The sequence below is a fragment of the Castanea sativa genome, chromosome 3 (genome assembly GCF_040712315.1).
Source record: "Castanea sativa cultivar Marrone di Chiusa Pesio chromosome 3, ASM4071231v1".
Lineage (NCBI taxonomy): Eukaryota > Viridiplantae > Streptophyta > Magnoliopsida > Fagales > Fagaceae > Castanea > Castanea sativa.
In genome coordinates, this window is record NC_134015.1 from 24,244,014 (window position 1) to 24,263,197 (window position 19,184).

General features: G+C 38.0%; 1 protein-coding gene across 1 annotated transcript; it reads left to right on the forward strand.

The window, feature by feature from the left end:
- Positions 1-724: 724 nt before the first annotated feature.
- On the forward strand, positions 725-8,951 carry LOC142628118 (RNA-dependent RNA polymerase 1-like). The gene is made up of 4 exons (XM_075802113.1): positions 725-1,274; positions 3,134-5,025; positions 5,802-5,952; positions 7,916-8,951. Exons 1-4 carry the CDS (start codon positions 759-761, stop codon positions 8,750-8,752), a joined length of 3,396 nt encoding a protein of 1,131 aa, XP_075658228.1. The 5' UTR covers positions 725-758; the 3' UTR covers positions 8,753-8,951.
- Positions 8,952-19,184: the final 10,233 nt, after the last annotated feature.

Below are 19,184 nucleotides of genomic sequence, written 5' to 3' on the forward strand. Positions count from 1 at the left end.
GAGTCTTTCAAATATTTAGTGGGAAGTACATCCAAAATCTTAGTGGTTACTTAGTATTTAAGTTTGTGTTTATTTATTTGATTGTGTGACATGGCTGTGTGGTGATGCAGTAAAGATGAGAGACTAGGTGGTGAGGTAGCGGCATGTAACAAGTAGGTGATGCACAAAATGAAGAGATAAATTAAAATTCAAAATCAATTTTTCAAGAAGACCAAGAGTGATGGATCTCATGATGATAGTTACATACTTAGACAATCCTTGTTTTCTCTGACTGCGTCTAGTTAAAGATTGAGCTCGCCTCAAAATATTACTTCATGGATGCTCATAGAAATGTTTTTTGTCTGGTCTGGAAGTATCCATACCAGACTTGGTTTCTGGATGATAATTGTTTTTTGTATAGAAGCTTGATTTTTTTTCTTGCCTTTCTTGCATTGATAAAGACTTGTTGGTTTTTTTTTTTTTTAGTTATTATGATCTTTCACTAAGTTATGCAATTTTACTTGTTAAATAATTGGGTTTAAACACTTTCAAAACTTTTAACATTTATACTAATTATTTCGATAAGCTTAATTTGGTAAGGTATATATTTTATCATTAATTTCTATGAAAGAGGGAATAAATTTTTTATTGTCTTGACAGAAATGCTAAACACTTTTTTCCTGTTTTATGATATATTGTGCTCATGCAAAACATTAACATATTTTTGATAACTGACTTGTTATGGCAGAAAGGAGTCCTGGTCAAAGTAATTGGATTGGATGGGTAAGACAATTCAGTTGAATGGATTCCATTCTGCTGTGACTGCAGAGGCAGTTAAGGAATTTGTGGAGCAATATACAGGTGAAGGAACTATTTATGCTATTAAGATTAGGCAATCCAAAGGTAAGCGTCCACTGGCATATGCTATCATTCAATTCACCACCACTAGATATGCTGAGTTGATTATCTCCTTGGCTAGTAAACGCCTATGGTATGGGACCTCTTATTTGACGGCTCGGGAAATGGAGCGTGATATTGTACCAAAGCCAAGAAACTTTCTGCATAGCATGGAAAATATAAAGCTGCATCTTGGCTGTCAGATTTCAAATGGAAAATTTGTAACTCTATGGAAAGCGGTGAATGTTTCTGTGAAATTTGGGGCTGGATTGCAGAAATTACAATTTTTTTTGTCCCATGATTATGTGGAATACAAACTTGATCTTTCCTATGAGAATATTTGGCAAATTGAGTTACGTCGTCCTCCTGGTCAATATGCAAAGTATCTTCTGATTCAGGTTGGTCTATTTTGTTTTGATTGTATATATATATATTCTCTTCAGCTAAACAAATATTTTTATTTAAGTATTGATTTTTCCATTGTATTGGTTGAACAATTTGCATATTTTATTTTGTTGAATCAAGTCATGTGAACACTGGTTTTATCGTATTCAAATAGTGGATTTTTTTATAAAATAATTATAAAAGCCAAACTATTTTGTTAGTTAGCACAGTTTTGAAACTATTTAGGTATCTAACAACTTGAGTGTAACAAACTCGATTTTGGATTGCTAAATTGAGTACAATAAACTCGATTTCAACATCATGCTGCGGCCGATGTGGAAATTTGTCCACGTAGACATAGAACTCAAGTCAAACAGACTCAAGTTCTGTCATCTAGAAATCGAGTCCTATGGACTCGATTTAGTTCTGCTTCAAGAATTGATCGGCTTTCTTGTTCTTCCTTTCCTTTTTTTACTTTCTCTAGATGCCGTCCCACTCTCCACTTCCAAGCCCCAAAAGTCCATGAACAAAACCAAATACAAAACCCAAAACAAATCAAACCCACTCTCCACTCTCCACTCCAACGTGTTCTTCTCTTCCACTGGAGCGGCAGCGAGAAACCACAACCACAATAAGTCCGATCCGATTTTCGTCGCCTGAAGCTTTCGCCGCCTAGGTTTGGTCAGAATCGGTGCCTGGGTTGCTTCGTTATTGCTTCTCTGGTTTGTTGGGTTTTGCATCATTGCTTCTTTCTTCTTTGTTGTTGATCTCTGCGTTTTGGTCTTTGGTTGTTGATCTCTGCGTTTTGATCTCTGGGTTTTGCTAGTATGCTTCGTTTTAATTTCAGTAGGTGGTATTTCAGAATTGCTGGGTACTGAAATTATAATACCAGTATTTGTTAATGGAGTGGAGAGTGGAGAGTGGGTTTGATTTGTTTTGGGTTTTGTATTTGGTTTTGTATTTGGTTTTGTTCATGGGTATTTGGGGCTTGGAAGAACAAGAAAGTTCATGTGGTTCTTGGAGGAAAATGAAGCAAAACTAAATCGAGTCCATAGGACTTGAGTTTGGTGCCTACGTGGATTAGGTGTCCACCTCAGCTGAAAATCAAGTAAGTTATACTCGATTTATAACTCCGAAATTGAGTCTTTTGGTCTCGAGTTGTTAGATACCCAAATAGTTTCAAAACTGTGCTAACTAACAAATTAGTTTGGCTTTTATAGTTATTTTCAAAAAAAATCCTCAAATAATAATATTCAAATTACAAATATACCCCCACAAGGGTTAAGAATTACATAATTTAAATAATATCTGGACTATATATTCAAAGAAGTTCATCTACCAGTGGACTATGGTTCAACTAGCACTTCCTTCTCTCATAATAATGGGCTGGAGGGTAAGGTTTTGGCTTCAAAGACCTACTGGTTGCATGTGTAGTTTACCAATTAAAAAGTTCATCCAATCTTCTTTTATCATCTTATAGTTGTGCATAAACTCTGAAATTCTAATTTTGATTTTTCTGTCTTCTGTTGTAAACAACTATACTTATTCTTAGGAGAACTTATCAGTGCAACACTTGTGATGCATATATAAATTGAATTTTTTATGCAAAATAATATTTTCGGTAGTTACTTATCTTGTGCAAGGTTCATATAAAGAGAAATTTTTGTGTCTAGTATGAGCAACTGCTTAATAAGCATATACTCTAGGTATATGTTGATGCTTGCTATAGCTATTGACAAAGCATGGTATATTCTCTATAATTACAAAATGACTTTACTTTTTCTCCTTACACTTACTGTTAGTGCACATTGATGGTAGGATTCTTATAAATATCTATATTATAATATTTTTCTTTTTGTCTTTCTTTTTTTAGTTATTTGGCGCTCCTCGGATTTATGAGAAGGCTGTGCGCACATCAGGAAATGAATTTGACAATCCTATTCTTAATTATTTCATGCATATTCCTGATGATCAATGGATCCGTGCAACTGATTTCACTCCATCATGCTGTGTTGGGCAGTCTTCTTTTTTTTGTTTGGAGCTTCCTTCTGGTCATCAACTACCAAATTTTCAGGAGAACTTTGCTTTTTACAAAGAAAGTAAAGAAAATTATATCCTGGAACTTGGGTCTAGTTTTTCATCCAATCTGGATCTAGTGCCTGTTGTTAGTCCTCCGCCTGGTGTTGCTTTACCATATGAGATCTTGTTTAAAATTAACTCGTTGGTTCAGAATGGTTGTCTTGCAGGACCAACACTTGATGCCAGTTTTTACCGCTTGATTGATCCAAGAAAAATTAAGATTTCCCATATAGAATATGCGCTGGAGAAACTCTTTCACCTAAAAGAATGTTGCTATGAGCCTTCGAAGTGGCTCAGTGAGCAGTATAGAAAGTACATGACATCAAGGTATCCTCCAAAGTCTCCTGCTATATCATTAGACTCTGGGTTGGTGTACGTACGTAGGGTTCAGATAACACCTTGTAAAGTTTACTTCTGTGGTCCAGAAATTAATGTATCAAATCGTGTCCTACGCAATTATCTTGGAGATATTGATAATTTTCTTCGTGTCTCATTTGTTGATGAGGAATTAGATAAAATGTATTCAACAGATTTATCTCCGCGTGCATCTTCTGGGAATGAGGATAGAAGAACTGGAATCTACAAAAGGATTCTATCTATTCTTAGAAATGGCATAGTGATTGGTGATAAGAGGTTTGAATTTCTCGCATTCTCATCAAGTCAATTACGGGAGAATTCATTGTGGATGTTTGCTTCAAGAGAGGGACTTAATGCTGCTGATATCAGAGAGTGGATGGGCAATTTTCGTCAAATTAGAAATGTGGCGAAATATGCTGCCAGACTGGGTCAATCCTTCGGTTCATCCACAGAAACTCTTAGTGTTGGTAGGCAGGAAATTGATATTATTCCTGACATAGAGATTAAACATGGTGGGGTCAATTATGTCTTCTCTGATGGAATTGGAAAAATATCTGCTGAATTTGCTAGGAAAGTGGCTTTAAAATGCAATTGTAAGGGACAAACTCCATCTGCCTTTCAGATTCGATATGCTGGGTACAAAGGTGTTGTGGCAATTGATCCGACATCATTTGTGAAATTATCATTAAGGAAGAGCATGTCTAAGTATGAATCTAATAACACAAAGCTAGATGTTTTGGCATTTAGCAAGTTTCAACCTTGTTTTCTAAATCGCCAATTGATCACCCTTTTGTCTACCCTTGGAGTCAAGGATTGTGTTTTTGAGAAAAAACAAAGAGAAGCTGTTCAACAACTTGATGCTATATTAACAGATCCGTTAAGGGCACAGGAGGCTCTGGATTTGATGTCCCCAGGAGAGAATACCAATGTTCTAAAGGAAATACTCATGTGTGGTTATAGGCCTGATTCTGAACCATTTCTTTCTATGATGCTGCAGACTTTCCGGGCATCAAAGTTGTGGGAATTAAGGACTAAAACAAGAATTTTTATTCCAAATGGAAGAGCAATGATGGGGTGTCTGGATGAAACCAGAACCTTGGAATATGGTGAGGTATTTGTGCAGTATTCTTGCAATAGACATAGGCAGCTATACAATGATTTCAGCATGTGGCATGGAAGTGGATCAGATCAGAAAGTTGTTGTGGGGAAAATAGTTGTTGCAAAAAACCCTTGCTTGCACCCAGGAGATGTGCGTGTTTTGAAGGCTGTTAATGTGCCAGCTTTGCACCATATGGTGGACTGTGTTGTATTTCCCCAAAAAGGATCTAGGTAAATTATCTTCTAGTACTTCTGCAACTTTAATCCTTGATTTAGTTGAATTATAGGATGTCAACTTTTAGCTTTGTCTCTCATGTCTTTATGTGAAATATCCACTTTGTTTATGAGCTAGCAAGATTCTACACGTTGACTGCTAGAATCTATTCTCTGCAGATGATATGCTGCAACTGCAAACTTTGAGGATAAATTTGCATGAAGTCCTTCAATTTTTATATATGAGGCCTAGTCATGTCTCTTTCTAGTTAGCAATAATTTTGTCAACTACGCTTGTCATTTGTTAAAACATGATAAACACATGAATACAGGTTTGCGATGTGGCAGTCTTCCTGTTAGAGTTATACCAAAAAAATTCCGAAAAGGGAAAGAATAATGTAATCATGGTTTAAATAATTAGATACTTAATGTTATTCTCTCACAGGGGAATTAAATTTCTATGCGACACGAAAACTTCACTTTCCCTTGTGGTTTTATAGTTTGAGATGTAGATGATATTGGCATTTTGGCATCTGAACCAATTTGGGTATTCTAAGTCTGTGTATTTTGGAACCTAGGACTTCAGCTTCAGTACAAGATAAACCATTATTTTCTATATGCTTTGTCTGCAACATCATCAATTAGTTTATAAGTGGAAGAATGTAGTTCATTCTTTTGAAAGCTATTTAGTGGAATTTTATCTAAAGATGATTGTGACTGACTGTGCTTTGATTTTCTGTGTAAAACTTCCATGTAATCTTGGACTTCTGATCTAAAAAAATTTAAAATATAAGGCCTCATCCAAATGAGTGTTCCGGTAGTGACTTGGATGGAGATATCTACTTTGTCTGTTGGGATCGTGAACTCCTTCCACCTCAGCAAATTCAGCCAATGGATTACACTCCAGCACAAAGTTTGCAGTTGGATCATGACGTTACCCTTGAGGTATGGCTTTCTTGGATAAAATGATAATATGTACAAGTAATTGGGGAAAATTTTTTTGGTCTAAATTGTAGGTTCTCTTGTTGTTTTCTTGACATCTTCGATTCTTATTTTGTCCTTCTATCAAGGTATCTCAATGTTACGATTCATGATATCTCTATCCCCCCACTTCCCCCCTTGTGTGGCTTGATGTCATTATAATTGTTGTGACAAACGCACAAAGCAGTAAAATAGTAAGCACCATGATTTAAAAATGGTTCCACATATTCTGTCTAAATCCATGGGCAATACCAATTATGGCACAACCATAGCGTGGTTAAAGTAAGTGATGTGATTTTAAAAGTTTAGTTATATGTGTCTTAGGGTTAATGGATTTGATTTAACTAGCTGTGGTTAATTTTGTATTTAGAGACAAAATTGTAACTTTTGCTCCCTTGTGAATCAATGTTATTTTGGTAGTTTAGTTGAGTTTATAATTTTTCGAGTCCAAGTTTGTCTTTTATTAGTTATTGCCTTATCAAGTTTTTAGTTTATTAGGACTCCTCAAACTAGTAGTCGTAATACTACTAGTACAGGAAAGAGTCCTTGCATATATTTATGTTTAATTTACTCAAAGTATAGATGGAGTTGATTAATAAAATATTGAGTGTTTTGAGTAAAGAGTCCTTTCATATATTTATGTTTAATTTACTCAAAGTATAGATGGAGTTGATTAATAAAATATTGAGTGTTTTGAGTATTGAGGCATGTTGGTCTTTATGTGTGTGCTTTGGTTTGATTCAATTAAGGTTTGATTTACTAGTCAAAGTAAAAGCCCTAGTTTACGATTATGGTTTTTGCAAAGTGGGTTCTCATAATCAAATGAGTTGATAAAATATTGACTGTTTTGGGAACTAAGGCATGTTGGCTTTTTTTTCCCTCTTTAATATTCTGTCGCTATGCACGCTACTTTTCATAGATTGTGTTGGCAAATTCAATTGTCATTTCTTCTTACCTCTTTGCAAACCAAAACTAATTATTTTCTCTTGCCTCAACCAAAATTTACTATACAAATATGAATTACAACTACTCTGATGAATCTCACAAACACAATAAACATTTACAAACCCAAAGCCCCAATATACCTGAAGGTGCTCTCACACTAACATAAAAGATTTGTCTTCCAATTCTCACACAAACACATTCTCCAGAAGTTACACCACTCTGCTAATTATGGGGACAGTCACAGTTCCCCACTTCTCTTCTTGTCAATGTGGGAGTAACACTCCTAATAGGTAACTTTCAGTGGAGTGGAAGGAATTTTGACAATCACAGGTTCATATTTGAGTTAGAAAAGAAGGAAAAGAAAGTATTAGTCTATTTGAAATGCTTGATGAACGCCTCCCAAATATATCTCGGATGGGGGGGGGGGGGGGGGGGAGATACTGGTGATATCAAGTAGCCAATATTTGTTAATTTTTGTTTATTAATGCCCTGGCATGGTAGTAAATGATTGAAAGGCATTTGAAGTTGTGTTGTGGGTTGTTGGGTTTGGTTAAGAGAGTTGTCTTCTATATATCTGTTGAGAAATTTGTTTTGCATTTGATGGTCATCTAAAATAGGAACTTTTTAACATTTTATTTGGGTTGTGATTTCATACAAGCCTAATCTCTATGTATTCTTTAATACTTGGTAAAAATTGTACCGGAGGGGCAGCATTTTATATACAATCAGCATGGAAACTAAAACATTAGCTGTATAGTAGCTTAGTCTTTTCAGCATTACATGAATTGGATTCCATGAAAATCCTTCAAAGCATTGAATTGATGACTTGCATTCCTGTATGTCATAATGTACAGTAAATTCAATGAATTTTAACTTTCTGCTCAATTTTATTTCGAGTCTTATACCTTACTACTTATATAAAATTCTATTTCCCACAAATTCCAATGTGAGGTGTCTTTTTTTCTTTTTTTTTCAATTACAGGAAGTCGAGGAATATTTTACCAACTACATAGTCAATGACAGCTTAGGAATTATTGCCAATGCCCACACTGCATTTGCAGATAAAGGGCTTTTAAAAGCAATGAGTGACCCATGCATAGAGCTTGCAAAGCTATTTTCAATTGCGGTTGACTTTAATAAAACTGGTGTGCCAGCTGTAATACCACCTAATCTTCATGTCAAAGAATATCCAGATTTCATGGAGAAGCCCGACAAACTCACCTATGAATCACGCAATGTGATTGGAAAGCTTTTCCGGGAGGTGAAAGACATTGCACCAAATACTAATTATTTTAAGTCCTTCACTGCCGAAGCTGCAAGGAGGTCATATGACTCTGATATGGAAGTTGATGGCTTTGAGGATTTCATTGATGATGCAGTTTATTACAAGGCAAATTACGATGACAAGTTGGGAAACTTGATGGACTATTATGGCATCAAAACTGAGGCTGAGATACTCAGTGGGAATATTATGAAGATGGGCAAGTCTTTCACTAAGAGAAGAGACGCAGAAGCAATTACTATGGCTGTAAGGTCCTTGAGAAAGGAAGCTAAGGCCTGGTTCAACGAGAGGGGAAGTGAATTAGATTCTGGAGCTGATGATGTATACGCAAAAGCTTCAGCTTGGTACCATGTCACATATCATTATAGTTATTGGGGTACCTACAATGAGGGTATGAATCGAGATCATTTCCTTAGCTTTCCATGGTGTGTTTATGACAAGCTGATCCACATTAAGAAGGGAAAGGCAAAAAAAAGAGGGGCTCTAAACCTGTCTTCTCTGGAACACCAGTTCACCCGTGGATTGCGTTTGAGTTGAGAAATTTGCATTTGTTGTCCCCTCTTGAACATTTGATGATCTCTATAGCTTAACTTTTCCTTTAACCTTATCATGTGTATGTAAATAGAAAAGTGCAGCATTTAAGGTTTGTACGTAATATTTGCTTCTTTTAGTGGTCTATAATATATTCTGTCACTTTAATAAGATGTAAATGCCTAAGCTGATGATTTTACTCAAAGTCGATCATTTTATTATATAGATCTATGGTTTCTTCCTTTTCTAGAGGCTCTTGACCCACAGTAGTGGTTTTGAAGCCCTCATTGTATTTGTTAACGGCTCAACTCTGCAGGCTGAACTGAACTGTTAGAAATCCAATTAAACCAGATAACACAAAGCAATAAAATTCCTATTGTCATTCATCTGGAACAGTTAGATGCGTTCATATCAAGACTCATCTTCTCTTTTATTATATATATAATTCATCACGACTCATCTTCTCCAGGTCAATCCGAATCCTTAAAAAAGAAATGATCAGAACACTATCTAGTTTTTCATGCATTTGGAGGTATTCTAGACAGGATTGTTACATATGAGGCAGAAAACAACCACTTAAAAATAATGTCAGTGACTCTCATACTAGAGCTCATTGAAAGTATGTTGAAGTATGCCAATTATCATATTTCTGACTTTAAGAGTGACTATTGACTAATGTACATTAGGTCATGGGATAGATTGGAAGATTAAAAGAAGCATGTACCTACAAGGTCACCGGCCCATAGTCCAGCCTCATTGCCACCAGTACCTGCCCTTACTGCAAAAGAAGAAAATCTCAGGCATTTAGAGTGTGGATGAAACAGAAGAAATTGCCGAATATAAGCAACACTAGTTAAGCACAAGGAAATATGCACATCACTTTTTTTACGTGTTGTCGAGCTAAGTTTGGGAATAGCTTATCTAGCTTTTTGTTGAAAGTGTGCTAAAGTATGCTTATAACTTGGAAAAAATTGAAAAAGCTAGAAAATGCAGGAAAAATGAGGTTTTAAAAAGCTGTACATAAAAGCTAAAAGCTGAGCTTATAAGCTGATGCCAAACAATCAAATTTATATTTGCTCATTAGAAAACAATTTCAAAAGTTTGAAATCAACCAATTTATATCGTCTAACGCATTTAGTATGGTAAATGTTTTAGAGTAATTCTACAATTACAAACTATTTACAACATTTTTACAAACTGTTGATGTGGCCAACATCTTATTGGTTTTCACCTAGGCCCACTATTAACATCATTTTTTCAATTATCAATATCCATTCACCACGTCAATAGTTTATAAATTTTTTTTGTAAAAATGTTTGTTTCTCTATCATTACTCTATATCTAATGGAATGAAGCTATGCTTCACCGTCCACAAAGGCAATCATAGAGAATAATTTATTTTAACTACTACCCTTAGATTATGGTTGAGCTTTCCCCTTTTTCTCTTAATCCTTATCTTTTTTCTTCTTTTTTAATTGGACCACCTTTGCTATTTCTTCCTTCTCTATGTCCACCACCTAGGTCTCTTGAGGTTGTTCTTGCTCCTAGTCATGGGGATTGGCAGTAGAAGGAGCAAAGGTGGGCTTGTTTGAGGAAGAAGGAGGAATGGAGCCAGTGTCAGCTTGAGGCGGAGGAAGGGTAAGTGCCAGGCTTAGAACTGAGGGGTAATACACCTTCTTTGGAACCCTAAGCTCTAAGTCGGTGTCAACCCTCGCAGCATTCAATGCCTTGCCCCACACCTCCAGGAAGAATGCTCGAGCAACGTCCCTGAGTTGGGCAGTGAGGCTTTCCATAGCCTTAGTCATGCTTGCATCGTAGGCTGCCTACTCGGCCTGGGACATTTTTGTCTCCTTAGCCTCAAGCTGTTTCTTGGTTTGCTTCAGCTCTATTATGGTTAGAGCCATTTTGTTTTCGGCCTTCCTATGGGCGTCCAATGCTTCAGCAAAATATTTCACAATCTATGTCTTCCAGTCCTGTAAAATATTTGTTCAATATAATAATATCTATCAGTTTGTTGTATCTTGTTCTGTGTTCTATCCCATATTCTGCAGTTATTTTCTATAGTATTTTAGCAATATATACCATTAATAAGCTTCCATGATCTTCTTACACCCTCCTATGTTCGTCTTGTAGTTGTCTCGTCCTTATCCACATTCCATCATTCCCATTTCTCCTCCCGTAGCTTCCTAAGTTCGTGAAATAACTTGGTTTTGTAGTTTTGTTGTTCTTTGTATTTTAGTCTCCTTCGTCCTTTAGTCTTTTACAAGTCTAGATCTGCTTCATCAATGACTGGGAGAACAAAAGGTTCTGTTGGTTCTTGAAGAGTTAAAGTTCTGAGGAATGATGATATCGGGTTTGGAGGGTCAGTGTTTATGGCTAACAGGTTCATATCTGGGGGTCTGGAGGAAGCACTAATGGTTGGATCTGGTGGTTGGTATAATGGTTCTTTGTCTTTTTTGATGGGAGGAGGTTCTTTCTGTGGTTTAGTTTGTGGTTCTAATCTGGGTTGAGATTCTGGTTGAGGTGGTGGTATTGGGTTTGTTGTGCTGGAAAAAATTCCACATGGTTTGAAAGGATTTTGGGCTGGATGTGTCATGTTTAATGGTTGGAGGTTTTGGTATGGGGAAACTGGGGAAAATGGTGAGGGTACTGGTATGGACAGATCTTTCTACAGTGATTGACGAGGTTGGTATGGCATGTAAACTTGCATTGGAGGTGCTTGGGTAGTTGCTTTCTGTGAATTCTCCAAAGACTAGAGTTGCATCAACAACTGCTTTTTCTCTTTTTCTTTTTGCCCCATAAGGGGAAAGAATACAGACAAATCCTTGACTGTAGAAACAATTGTCTCCAATTCTTGTTCAATTGACTTTATCTTTTTCTTCAAATCTTTAATGAGAGAATTTGAGGATGAGAAGGTATTGGATACTGCTTCAGTCAACTTTTGTTGGTTGTCAAGAATTTTTGAAAGAACTTGATTCTGTGCCACAACATTTTCTGCCTGCCAATTAAGAGCTGCTTCAGCTGATGAGACCTGTTTTTTACTTCCATATGGATTGGTTCCAACAAGGTTTTTTATCTTCCAAACATGTTTTACATTGACTTGTGGGTGGTCAAAATTTTCTAAAGGAGGAAAATTTTGTGAGTATGAGGGTGATGCATGGTCAAACATGTAACAGGGTAAGGGCTTTTGTGTGTGGGTTTGACTGGGAGACTTGGGTTGACATTTTTGTAATTGGGGAAGGACTTTCTGGTAATATGGGATCAGAGGTGGTTTCTGGTTTTGTTGGTTTGGATCATGACTTTCTTTGCATGGGGGAAGAGATGGAGGTTTTTGTTTTCTGGATCTGGGGTAAAGGACATAGTAATCAAACCTTCCTGAGGGTTCTCCAATGAGGTCGACTTCTGGGTCTCCTGCTTCATATCTTTCTTTGAGAATCTGCTGGGAAGACTTTTTCATTCTTCTTTTCTTATCTTCTTCAAATTCTTCTTCTTCTCTGCATTCTTCACAATCACAAACATCCCGCCATATATGGCCTGTGGGTGATTTTCCTTCATAGACAGGTTTTCCATTTTCTTGAAATGTTTTGATCTGAAGACCATCAAGACCTTCATAAGAAACTGGCTGGAGCATAGCTGTTGGAAAGACTGTCACTTCTTCTTTTTCTTGTGTGGTAGTCATAAACCTAACTTCAACGTCACCGTTCTGGTTTCTGATGAAGAAAGGAGTGTTGGACTGGATTGGCTGAGATGCCTGATGGAGAGTCTCATATTTTGTAATCCATTTCTCTGGAAAAAGTTTTTTCATCTGTTCTTTATCCAACTGTCTCTGAACAAATGTACACATGGGCGTCATGCCTGGATCAACTTGGATCAAAAGAGCATCATTGGTCTGGGCAAACTCTGGTATGGCTACATCAAAAGCATGGTTCTGGAGTCTGTAAGCAAGCTGATAGTGAAGTGTGGCTGCAAAAGTATCTGGTACCTAAGAGGCTCCTGTAATCTAAACCTGAACTTTAAGGGCATCACAAAGGTGTGGCTCTCTGAGGGACATGTTGAAATTGGGGAAAAGGGTGATAAAGATTGTTCCTGCATTAAGTGTGGTTTGGACTATACCTATGACTGCATTGTGATATTCCATAAATCTAGAATCAAGGAGAGCAATTCTAGAAGCTATAGGGAGTCCTTTTCTACCATGAAAAGTGAGTGCAAGTCTTACTGCACCAAAATGGAGGTGAGTATAACCTTGTCTTTGCCATGGGATGACAAATTCTCTGGGAAGGGCAAGAGTGATGAAGTTTTCTTTCTCACTGGCTGGAATATTAAACTGGTCAAATTTTGAAGCTTGGACATACTCTTTAACACTAGAGGGTTGAGAAGGACCGAGAAATTTTTTTATGGATTTTTTGAAGGTTTTTTGGGGTTTATCAAACACAGTATAGGGATTTACAATGGGAAAGTCTGTAATAGGTATTTTACTATCTTCAGGAATATGGGATATTTCATATAAATATTCTAATCTATTTGCAGTAGATTTTCTAAGGGAAAGATCACAAGATGTGGTAATGGTATCAGTGATTGCTGAGGATGTGACTGCTGAGGATGATGAACTGGAACTGGCCATGAAGAAATATTCTCATCCAAGGAGGTGGAACTGGAACTTTTCAATACCATGTTTAACTGCCAGAATTTCTTTGAAAGTAGAATGATAATGGAGTTCTGAAGGCTTGAATGCACCGCTTTTGTATCCACAAATATTGGCTGCTCTGAACATCTGATGATGAGGTAACCAAAAATCTTCTGGTAAAATCTTAGGATGAAGGATTGTTGCTGCTGCTCCTATATCAAACAAAGCTATTACTGGGATGGGTTTGGAGTAGGTATCAATGAGGATGTGAACTTGGGCTATTGGTGTGGGGCCAATTATTGGGGCTATAAGAGGCTGAGATGTGTATATGGTTTAGATTTCTGGGTCTGAATCATCTGTAATGCTTGAATCTGGTTCTTCTTCTGAGGATGAATAAGCTATGGCTGCCAAGGCTTGGGGAGAATAATCATCATCAAGTGAAAATAGTGATTCAACATCTGAGAATGGAGTATCATCTGCATGAATCTGGGCTTGCTCTAAAAGCTTTGCTGCTTTTGATTTCTTTGGACAATTTTTTGCAAAGTGACCGGGCTTTCTACATACAAAACAGACTTTTGAATTTTTTCCTTTGAATTGCTTTCTTCTGAGAAACTTCCATTTCTTTTTTCTGAAAAATTTCTTCTTTGGATGAGAATATTTCTTCTTCCAAGAGTACTTCTTGTAATGATCTCTTCTCTTTGTTGGGCAAGAACAGGTTTTGTCATAACACTTGATCTGCAAATCTTTTCTTTTGCAATTGTCTTTGAGCTTGCTATGGATCTTGTCAATCTCCGAAAGAAATTTTCTTTGATTGCATAGTTTTTCCAAAGCAATGAGGACATGCTGATAGATTTCTCCAAGAGAGGCTTGCTGCAAGGTGATTTTTTGAAGATTCATCATGCGAAGAGTTTCATCACCAAGTGGTTCTGGAAAAGAATTCAAGAATGTGTGCTTGGAATTCACATCATCCATGCCATTAAAGGCGTAGTATCTGCTTGACATTCTGTCAAAGTGTTTCTCCAAATCTTTTCTTTCAAAAGAACAGCATTTCATCAGTAAGAATTCATCTCTGGCTACTTCAGTGTAATGAGCTAATGAACCAAGAAATTCATTATGGAGGATCGTGAAAAAATCCTCGAGTGTGTTACTCTGGGCTGCTTGTCTTTGCCTGTATTCTCCAAGGTTAATCCACCATTGTCTTAGTCTACCTGTGAGTCTTGCTACAAATTTGGCAATGATCTGGGCAACTGTATTGTTTGGGGCTTGAAGTTCTGCTGTACACCATGAATACATGTTGAAAATCTCATCATGCCATTTTGAGGGAGGATTGTTATCAAGGGTGAACAGGTGTTTTGAATCTGTGGTTGATGAGTAGGTTAATCTTGTATGGTGGTCAGGGATGACGGGTGGTGTAGGGAATATTGGTGGTGGTGGTGGAGGTTGTTTAGGACGAAGGACATCATCTTCTTCTTCTACTTTTGGCTCAGTCATGAAGACTTCATCTAGATCAAGATCAGACAAGTCTAGATCTGCTTCATCAATGACTGGGAGGACAAAAGGTTCTGTTGGTTCTTGAAGAGTTAAAGTTCTGAGAAATGATGATATCGGGTTTGGAGGGTCAGTGTTTATGGCTAATTCCATCTGGATTGGTTCCAACAGGGTTTGTTTTTCAAAACTTTTGAGGGCTGATTCAGCATTCTTCTATGCCCTTTCCACCTTAGCTAGCTGGGCAAGAGTGTCTTTCAACTTCTTATCAACCTCCGTGTGGGCTCTCTTAGCAGCCTCCATTTTGGTTTCAGCTTTCCTAGCTACGTCCAACAAATGGTCTACCAACTCCTCGGCCATAAAGGTAGCTTGGATAGCTTGAAACAATATGGAGAAAGCATAAGTATTGGGTTGAACTTTTTCTAATCAAACTAGAAAAAAAAAATCAAGTACCTTAGCCAGATCTTGCTTCAAGGAAAGGAAGACCTCGCACTTCTTGAAGGACCTCAGCTCTGCCATGTCCTCTAGCAGGCACAAGGTCTTCTCCAAACTCTTGGCCATAAGACCCGAGCTTCCCTTCTAGAGGTCCCTCAGATTGGCATCATCAAGTACGAGATTGCTAGAGCTAAGGGTGAAGACTGGACTACAGATGGAAGGCTTCTTGGGTTGGTCCCCCCCAAGGTCCTTAGAAGTCCTAGTGGAGGAGGACCTCTTTTATAGCCCTCTCTCGGTACGGGCATCCTTGGAAGGGGGCTAGTGGAAGAGTTTGGTAACTTCACCCTCCTCGACACCCTCCATTCCCTTGCCCCCTTGGGCTCATTTTGTTTTCCTATCCGCTACTTCCACAAGCGATGTGAATGTGGCGGTAGGAGTGGGTGGATGAGGCACCACTGCCACTACTGAGATGTTTCCCCTAGCAAGGGTATTAAGAGGGGCTATGAGGTCAGGTGTCTTTTCTTCGTATCCTATGCCTTCAGGGATGTTTGTGGCCTCTTGGTTGGCGCTTACTTATGCAGTTTGTAGGTGTTTACGGGAAGTGCTGGAAGCGTTTACAGGGTCTTCCTACTGATAGAAGACCTCGAAGTCCTTTTCAGTGACTTCTTGAGCGGCAGGCTCAAGGAAGGGTTCCTTAGCCTCATCGTCTAATGGAATAAAGGGCTCTTGTGAATAAAAGAGTTTGGCGGCTAGCAGAGCAAGGAGCTAGGAATCTTGAGTCCCTTTTGGAGGGGGTTCAAACAATAAGAAGCCTGGGACTACTACATTAATCAAAGCCAATCGGTGGTCCTTGGCTTTAATAATGTTCTTCGGGCTCTAAAAGCGCTTGGTAGAAGGCTTGTACCCGAGGATGATGTAGGCGGCTCAGAGTTGACCGTCCTTGTGTAGGAAGATCTCCAACTTGAGGAGCTAGTTTAGGTCTTTGAAGTTTACTGAGTTCTTGGTTGGCGTGGTATGGTATTCGTCTACCATGCCAAACATTAGGGATCATGAGTAACGAAATATGGAATGTAAACAAATAAAAGTAGAAGTTTAACTTTTCACTTTAACGAGGTAAGGTAATCCTACATACGCCTAGGGTCCTCAGGATTTCTACCTAAATCCCCTTCTTGGGTGGGACAATGCAGTCCATCGTGCCAGTCTCTCGAGATGATTAGGAAGTTTTTGTCCATACCCTTGCAAAAGTCAGGTAGGCAGGAGATCAACCTAACTACGGGAACTCTACATTTGATATAATATTTTGTTTTCTCCCCTTTTTGGCAATTATACACCCAGTTCACATCGTGCTAGGTCAAGTTAGTCCCTATCTTCCTATTTAACATATCTACATACCCGAGGACCCTAAATACGTTTGGGGAGCATTGGAAGGGAGTGAGCCTATAATTTATTAGAAAATCCCTAGTGACCCTTGCCATGGGAAGTTCCATCCAGCCTTCAATGAAAGCGATCATAGGAATGACCACGGATTCAGGAGGTCTATTCAAGACTAATCATTCACTGTATTCATAGTGTCGAAGTTCAACACCGTCTGCGATTCTATATTGTGCCCTAAAGGTAGCCATAGCCTCGGGGGTGTCTACTAGTTTAACGTATCTACCCATGGGGTTTGGTGGTGTGAAAAAAATGACGAGTACACAGAATCAGAGGTTAGGGACTAAACACACCTATAAGCAAAAGAAAATTTTCTCCTTGGGAGCTCGCTTTAACTTAAATTACCAGAATGTGCTAATGAACTTCAGCCAGCCCCCAAGCCTTGTTTTATAAGGGTAAAAATGCGAGGTAATTTTCCCACTCATAAAGTGAAGGAAATTAAGGACCATACGATCCTGATCAAGCCGTAGAACGTGGGGAGACAAGCAGCTACCTGATGCCATTAATGAAAGATCGTGGATTTCGAAGCGTAAGGAGTGTGCTGTGAGTAGGTGAAAGGATGTTACCACGTGGAAATGCGCATGACACACGTGTAGCTGGCTCGTGTAGTTAAAACTTTGCTTTTACTTCAAGGTTAATAACACAAGTTTGAAGGGGCTGTTGTGGGGGCTCAAGGATCGAGGATGAAGTTTGAAAGCCAACGTGTGCGGGGGCCCAAGGACCGAGGATGAAGCTTAAGGGTCGCAGTAGGATGACAAGGCCGAGGGCCACGGGCCCGAGGAGGAGGGTTGCTCGGAAAGGTGTAGAGGTAAGTCAAAGAGCATTCTATAGCCTACCAAGTGAGAGCCAAAGACTAAGGGAGGAGGTTTCTTGTTTAGGGTAGCCTGTGGACTCCGTATTGACTACTCTGCATCTAGCTTCCTAGCTGCATTAAATGGTGGACAACAGCTTTATCAGCTGTATTGATGATGAAGTGACATGAACAGTGCAGATCACAGCTAGGTAGTTTCTTTCTACCACCTTCTACAAACTATGGGAAGGGACAAGTGTCAAAGCAAGAAACTGGTTAGGTGGGAAATAGATGGTTGAGATGTAAGAAAGGAAGGAGTATATATAGGAGAAAGAGAGACTGCATGAAAGGGGACAGAAAAATTAAGGTAGGAGAAAAAGAAAGGAGAAGAACAAGAGAGATAAAGTGGAGTGAATAGTATTGTTGAAATTGTAGCTTTAACCTCCTCGGGAGGGCTTGTATTAAGGAATTGGTTTACCTAATATACAAATTTTGCCATTTTCTTTCTTGTCTGACCCTCAAACTGGGCCATTATTGTTATGTTGTTCCCTCTCTACAAATTCTTTGTTTCGGGCCATAGATGAACTAAGCCAGCCATTAATCTTAGTGGACCATGGGTCCTTAAGATTTTCTTGCCCTTACAAGCTTGAATTTAAATGACAATAAAAGTAAGGTCATTAAAAATGTTTTTTTTTTTAGAAATCCATCTTAAATAAGTTTTAATCTATTTCAAGTCTTATGGATTCTTTGTCAAAAAGAGATGGGAGCTCTAAGCCATCAACCATTCTTAAGACAACATTCCCATGTTGTGCTTTACTTAAGGTTTAAAGTTCATTCAAAAGGGATAGATAGAAAATCTTTTTCTTAGGTGATGAGATAGTAATATATATATATATATATATATATATATATATAAAAGGAGAAGGGGAAGAACATTAAATAGAAGGGAAAATATATGAACAAGAATCTAAAAGGTTCCTAGATGCCTAGAAGAAATGAGACTTCTTCCCCTGAAGGGTACTTCTCATATTAGGTCTAGGTAAAGTTTCAATACCCATCTAAGAACTTATCACAATATTACAATCAACAACACCTTATATAAGCATAAAGAGATAGAGAAATAGATATACAAAACCACAACAACAAAATGCTAGGAATTTAAAGCAATAAAGTAATGAGGCAACAAAAAAAAAAAAGGAATTTCAGATATATAATATGAATGATTTATTCATAGGAAAAAAATAGAGAGGGGTGGGATGGGTGTAGTTATTAAGAAACTACCCCATCCCTACATCTTACCCATGAAAATTACAATAAAGATGACAGGGGTTGAATTTTTGTGATGGGTTTCCTAAAGAGAGGAGAGAGAAATTTTTTTCATAATTTTCTAGGGCTTTCTTTTTACTGATTTTTCTAGTCTTTTTGCTAGCTTCAAGTCCGATCTTCGTGTGACTGTTTGGAGGCATTTCAGAGCTCTTTTTTTTTTTTTTTTTAAGCTTTATATCCCTGGAAATCTCTGGATGTTTCAGTTTTCATAGGTTCCAATTTTGCAAGATTCGGAGCTACAGCCGTCAAGATATTGCACCCAGAAGGGAAGTGACGCAGTGTAGGAAATTCTATGATGTTTTTCCTTAAAATTTATAGCTTCCCATCCGTGGTAGATATCATCAAAC